This window comes from Poromitra crassiceps (assembly GCF_964638095.1).
Source record: "Poromitra crassiceps genome assembly, chromosome: 8".
Lineage (NCBI taxonomy): Eukaryota > Metazoa > Chordata > Actinopteri > Beryciformes > Melamphaidae > Poromitra > Poromitra crassiceps.
In genome coordinates this window covers 53,186,990-53,194,074 of record NC_139629.1, presented here as the reverse complement: position 1 = coordinate 53,194,074, position 7,085 = coordinate 53,186,990, and the positions used below count along the sequence as shown (strand labels likewise).

Here is a 7,085-nt window from a genome sequence, read left to right as displayed (position 1 = left end):
GTGAGATTATTCACTACTTTGACCCGTGGCATATTGGAAAGGGTATGTATGAAACGATACTAAAACATCATATTGCTGCAATTTTCTCTTACAATTTGTGTTTGTAAGCTTTATGTTTTGTGCCCAGGCTTAGGGAAAAAGATTGATGCACTTGCTAAAGTGAAAGGAATGCAGAAGGTGGCCTTGTGGAGGAAGAGTGTGGTGAACCACATTTATTGGTCGGCTATGACCTCTGCATCACCGCAGGAGGTTGAGGCGAAGTGGTCCTCCGTCGCCAGCCACACCCAGAATCTCCACACCCATGACAATGCCCTTTTTCCAAAGTGTCTCCACCAGCCTCTAGTCGGTGAGCAGGCAAGGGAGTGGCTCGAGCCAAGTAAGTGCAGTTGTAAATCGCTGATCATGTTTACAGCTATTTATGTTGCCAAATTGGGTTAATTACATTACTCCTGTGTGTAGGTACTGCAGCATGTGAAAAATTGACAGCAATTCTGCTGGCTCCGAGACTGATAAAAGACATCATAAAAATCAGTCCACAATACCACACTTCAGGGATTGAGTCGTTTCACAGTCTGATCCTCAAGTTTGCCCCCAAAAATGTGGTGTTCTCCTTCACTGGAATGCTGTGCAGGTATTCAATGCCTGTATATTTTCTAACTTCTAGTATTCACCCTCCCCTCCCATTTTTTTGTAATGGCTGAACCTAACTGAATGTGCTTCTTATTAGACTGCAGCTGACGGCAATGCACTACAATGAAAATGCAGACAGAACACATTCATCCACTGCAGCTGGAGCACTGAGATACTCGATCGTGTATCCAAAGTACAAGCACGGTGACTACAGTGTGCAAGCACTGAAGAGTCATCCCACTTCAGGTATTTTTTTTTTTGTCATAAGTGCAGCATCATGATTCATTTTGGGAAAGTTGTGTTATAACTCTGTTTTATCTGTACACTGAAGGCTACATCGACACATTGATGGAGCTATTGTTTGATCATGTTGTGGGAGAGCCGCGTCCGTATCAGGAGTTCCTTGATGCAGTTCCTGTCCCAGAGGCTCTATGTGCACAGTTTCAGAGGCCTGACAAAGCTGAAGCAGTGGCCAGACACAAGTCACGATTCTTCAAGAATAGCTAAGGTTTGGCTGATTACATAATAGTTTGTAAGAATATATTTCTGGTTATTGATCACTGAAAGTGGTTGTTTGCCAGTTGTATTACTATCCGCTGATATATCCCTGTTATCGAACTAAAAATCTACACGCTTTTTTTATTTTTTTTCCAGTGACGTGTGAGTTCCTGTCCAGGAAAGAGGCTGTCACTGCAGTGAAGCGCCCGGGGACCAACTTCTTCCAACCGCCGCTGGTCAGACGATCTTCTGCATGTCTTTAGTGGGCGGTTCAGAACCCGAAATTAACTTTTTGACTCACTGGCCAGGTGACTGGTAGATGGGGGGGGGGGAAAAATCCACCCGCCAGGCATATTTCTTACTGGCCAAAATAATATATCACATTTTTGTCATAAATACGTCAAGGATTCTGCTGAGGATTTTTCTCAGATGGCCATTGCAGCCAGTAATGTTCCCGAATATTTACCGTCCACTATTAAACAAAGGACGTTATAAAATACTTGTTTGAAGAATCGGGTAGACCCCTGAGCGTCACCCGTCAAATGTAAAATCTGGTTGCCAATAGCGCTTGGCGGGTGTTAATTTTGGGCCCTGGGGGGGTTATATATGGAGGAACCCCAGGGAGAACATGCAAACTCCACACAGAAAGGCTCTTTCGACAAGATAGCCCACCTGGACAGTAGGCACTGAAGACATGGGGGGTGGAACATGCCCACAGCGTCCCAGGGGGGGATTGAACCCAGGACCTTGTAGCTGTGAGGCGACAGCACTACCACTGCACAACCGTGCCTCCATCAGCCCAACAGACTCCACTTCAGATGGCTGTGTGCACGCACGGTATCTGAGATCACACACAAATATATTCTAGCAGTAACTAGACTTGTCTTGTATCAGTACTAAACACTAAATGATACCTCTTTGACCTCTCTTTTTCTTCCCAAAACATCTGTTATCTGTTTCCAACCAGAGGTTCTACTGAGAGCTGAACAACTTGTCCACTAAAGATTTCCTTCTCCCGTCTAACAACTGACTGCCGACTACATGTCCCTCCATGCTGAAGGCCCAAGTAAGTTTCAAGTCATTTGGTCCATGTCATGTTAGCCAATTTTTCTAACCTGTTCAAAAAGTACAAGAGTGAATTCAATCTACATTATAATTATTGATATTCTGTGAAATACATTTAATCAAAGCAGCAACAAATAACTTGATGAAAACCTTATTTCTTCTCAATAAAAATCCCTCCCATCGCTTTCACAACATGGTGAAATACTGACAGCCAGACTGAAAAGTATAATCAAACAAATAACTACTGAAACTTATGTACGGTATGTCTTTTTAATCAAAAAAATATTACCTCCCCATCACTTTTACTGACAGCCTAGTCTCAACACCAGACCAATGAGTTCTTATGCTCATACACGACTTTAGCCCACCCAACCTGCCTGTTGAAAAGGAATCACTTTCATTGGTGCTATGACCTGTCGGTTCTCCTCCCAAAACAGCTGCAAAGTAGCACAGACTATTACCTCAAACATTTTTTTTTTACTTGGACAAATTAGTTCCTGTCCAGTGGTGGGGTTGAGTCCATGCCGAGGTTTTATCAGCTCAACAGACTCCACTTCAGATGGCTGTGTGCAAGGTATCTGAGACCACACACAAACTTGTGTTGTATCTGAACACTAAACACTGCGGCATTGAGCTCTCTCTGTGTCTTCCTGAAACATCTGTTTATCTGTTTCCCACCAGAGGTTCTACTGAGAGCTGAACAAGATTGACGTCTCCCGTCGAACATCTGACTGCCTTCAACCTGCGCAGGCTACGAATCAAACTTCTCTTCAACCTTGCCTTACCTTGCAACACTACCGGGACAGAAAATTGGTGTTTCTTCCCCTCTTGACTCTCACTGCTGTTTTTTTTTCCCTCTTAGTTTGGATGTTACTTCAGGGTATCTGCGGGGTCTTGAAAAGTAAAATTGATAAATTAATTTAGGGAAAATTAAGGCCCTTTCAGAGGTATTACATTTTGTAGCTTTTGTGATGATGGTCTTAAATGAGCATATGATATCAGCCCATATCGATCGTAGACCCCTGAATTGAACAGATATCGTGAGAGCAGACTAGATACAGTATATCATCCCGCTACGTTCACACAGACACAGGGAACCTACGCCTTGCCTTGCCTCAACCCACGCCTACACCTGCAGACCTTGAGCTGGGTGTGAACCGATCACACCGCACGCCTTTGCACGCTGAACCTGGAGCCGAGTCACAAGCGCCTCTCCTCTCTCCCGGCTGTATTTTTTCACGTGTGGTCCCGAATTATCATGTGTAGGTAAAATAAATCTGATATATTTAATGTTCTATTGATGCTGGATATGTATAACCAGGTCTGACTATAGTCAGACTTTTTAGAGAGGCAATCTTGCAAGAATATGTGCTGGCACAACAACATTGTCCATCTAGCTTCTTCGGTCGCTATTCTCTCTCTTGAAGATTTGTTTGCCGACGGGAAGAAAGCCCCACGTGATAGCCACCCGTCAATCTCACTCTCTGCTCAACACTGTTGTAGTAACTATTTTATTTTGAAATTCAGTTGACTGCCATTTCCCACGGATATTGTTGTGGTTTTCTTTCGTGGCTTGACAGAAGAAGCCTGCCTGCACGCGCCTTGTCGGCTTGAAAATAGAACTTGCGATAAAATCGGCAAGGCACAGGCGAGGCGTGGGTACACGCAGGGTTCGCGCTCAGGCGCCCGGTGTACACAGCCTCGTTGACTAAAACGGACGCCTATTTAAAAGCGTGGATAAAGGCAAGGCTTGGGTGGCCGGTGTGAACTAAGCCTTAGAGTTTGGTATGGTAATATGGCATAAGTCTTTTCCTGATTTTAAACGGTGCATTACAGTAAACTGATGTCATTTTCTGAACTTACGAGACTGTTCTAGCTGCCTTCACCAACTTAGTCCTTACTTCCACATCATTAGTGATGATTATTTATCAAAAATCTTGTGTAAATGTCACCCTCACCTTGTGAATTGCACTCGAACAGTCAGTTATCAGTCAGTTAGTGCAATTTATAAAGTAAAGCGTCAACCAGAACAAGTAACCACTGAGACCCCTCACTGATAAAAAAAATCTATCCAGTATCTTCAGGAGTGTTTTAATTCAATCCAAGCAACTCCCATCAATCTATATCAATCTAAACAAAATTAGGTCATGGACTAAAAAGTCATACTCATGGTCATTCTGTACTAGGTCTTCATCAGGCCATAGCCTGATGAAGACCCAGTGAGGTTGAAACGCATTGCGTTTTCCTGCCCGTGTCTCTTATTTTGTATGAAGTTGTACATTGTATGTAAACCTGAGGTTACCTGTGTACCAACACTTCTGGATTAAATTTCTCATAAAGTAACCAGTAAGCTCCTTTTTTCACTTTTGTATTCTACTTGACTTTAAGCTTGCTTGCTGCCACTTTCTCTACTCCTAGGCTACTAGTATAACATTTCTATCTCAATAGGCTTCACATGATGAATGACATAACTGCTGAATATATAAGTTCTGCATTACTGATGTTTAGTATAACATTTCTATCTCAATAGGCTTCACATGATGAATATATAAGTTCTGCATTACTGATGTTTTAAAAATGTAACCTGTTATGTGATGATAAAACCATCCTGCGCCAAAAATAATTTCTGGAATTGACACAGCTGTGGACTTGATGGAGTGAAAATGATTTTATTTTAGTCTTCAAAATCAAGTGGAGGGAGTGGGGCCTCCCTGAAACCAGTGTAGGCTGCCTCATCTTCAGGGAACTCAATCCTGATGCGGCCAACGACGCAGGAGGGCAGGCGCACTCTCACATGCTTCCCCAGATAACCCCACACCCAACGCACAAAGTTCCGGTATGCAAGAAGCCGGTAGGAACTGTAAAGAAGGAATATATATGGTCAGTGCTTTGGCCAAAATGTTAATTTGTTTTATTAATCTACAAAATGGGGATCATTTTCAGGATGGAAAGGATGTTAGATTGTGAGACTGAGTACTTGTTTACTTTATATACTAAATATGTATTAAAAATATTGTAAATACAAATCCCTGTATATACTTGCTTATTTAAAACCGGATCCTCCATTTCGCCAAAGAGCTGCAGGTAAGTACTGTAATGTAAACAGTGACTCGCGTCATCGCACCGGCCGCAGCTGATGGGACTGATGAGCGTCAGGTGCGAGTGATTGGCAGCCGTGGGTCGCTGACAAAAGGAGAGAGCCTGACACTTGCCTTTGGTTCTGGGAGCGCGCGGATGCTTTGCGTGGGGCTGTGTTCAAAGCGGGTGGGGCATTCGCAGCTGTTTAGGGCTGCCGGTGTGAAGAAAGTATATGTCAGCGTGGGTCCAGTCTTGTCCATGTAGGAAGGAGAGGGTTAGTTTAGGGCTCTTCTATAGGAACGTCAGCTCCACCGTCGCGCCCCAGCAATTATTCCGCCTTCGGCCTGCCACCGTTGGCGTCTGCTACGCTACCTGTTGCGATCACAGACTTGGTTGCTGTACCGTCCAGCGAAGCAGTTTCCTCCCGGGGAGTTGGAAGGTGCCTACAGCCTTGACCCCGGGGGGGGGGTCTCGGTGACCACAAAAGTTACGTATGTTTTAACCTTTTGTGTATCGTCCATTCAATTAATGAATTCATGAATGTACTCCATTGTATTTCCTATTGTATATTTATTCCATGTGTGTAATAGAGGGAATAGAGGGAAACTGAGTGGGGTTGAGGAGCTTGTGATAAAGGGGGGGCTATGTATTGTGCTCACTCTTACTTTCCCTACTAGATGTGTCATGTGATGTGACCCTCTGTGTGTAGTGTGACAGGGTTTACATATCGATGTATGCAGTGGCTTGCAGTGACGTTATCTTAAGCAGTGATATGCTCGTATTTGCAGTGGCGTGCTCTTACTCGCAGTGAGGTGGTTTTCAGCAATGTGCTTTTACTAGCTGAGATATGCTCTTATCCTGATGTGTTTGCATCCTTTGATGGTGGTGTGTACATTATGTGACCAGTTCTGTGTTAAGGTTTACATATCGTATGTGTGCAGTGGCTTGTAGTGACGTTCTCTTAAGCAGTGATATGCTCGTATTTGCAGTGGCGTGCTCCTACTCGCAGTGAGGTGTTCTTCAGCAGGAATGTGCTTTCACTAGCTGAGATATGCTCTTATTCTGATGTGTTTTGCATCCTTTGATGGTGGTGTGTACATTATGTGACCGGTTCTGGGTCCCCCCCGGAAGACAGCAATTCTTTCTGAACTTAGTGACCCCCAAACTCCCTGTTTTAATTTGTGCCTTAAATAAAGATTGTTCTATTGTACCTGTACTCCTGGTGGTTGCGTGGTTGTTTTCCAGTACTGACATTTTGATCCTCTAATCTCATTTTGGTATATCTGGTAGCCTTGGCCGGCTTAAAGCTAATCCAAACAAATACTACAGTACCATGCTGCCTGCAGCACATATGGGTTGAGTGCAACTGGTTCAAACCCTGGATGCAGAGTTGCACAGGTGACATCTTCCCCACGATACCGCCCACACCTACGCATGACCTGCATGGAATGAAAAGCAGTATATGTGTTGTGTGGTCTCATGCAGTGATGCATGTATTATAACCACAGAAGTACATGTGAGAAGGTTACTTCAAATACTGATACGATGGAGCTTTTTAGGGTTATTTGGTGTGCTTATACCTTTGGTATTTCTTTGCAGCAGATATTCTCACTAGGAGAGAGCTTGCTGCAGTTGCCACAAGAGCACCTGTTTCAAATGGAAAAGACATTTCAGAAATGTGCCATGAAAAATCCCTATGTAACTGCAAAAACTGGGCTATTGGTTCAAAAATGTTATTTTCTGTTAGCCAGTGGGTTCCAGGTGGCCCCCAGCAAACAAGTTGTAATATATTGTCTTTGGGTCATTTATAAATG

At 43.8% G+C, this 7,085-nt stretch overlaps 1 protein-coding gene across 1 annotated transcript; it reads left to right on the top strand.

The window, feature by feature from the left end:
* Positions 1 to 209: 209 nt before the first annotated feature.
* LOC310780871 (uncharacterized protein) lies at positions 210 to 1,384 on the top strand. Its single transcript, XM_083641378.1, has 5 exons — positions 210 to 376; positions 460 to 631; positions 728 to 876; positions 962 to 1,138; positions 1,285 to 1,384. Exons 1-4 carry the CDS (start codon positions 226 to 228, stop codon positions 1,135 to 1,137), a joined length of 648 nt encoding a protein of 215 aa, XP_083497504.1. The 5' UTR covers positions 210 to 225; the 3' UTR covers position 1,138; positions 1,285 to 1,384.
* The last annotated feature ends 5,701 nt before the right edge of the window (positions 1,385 to 7,085 follow it).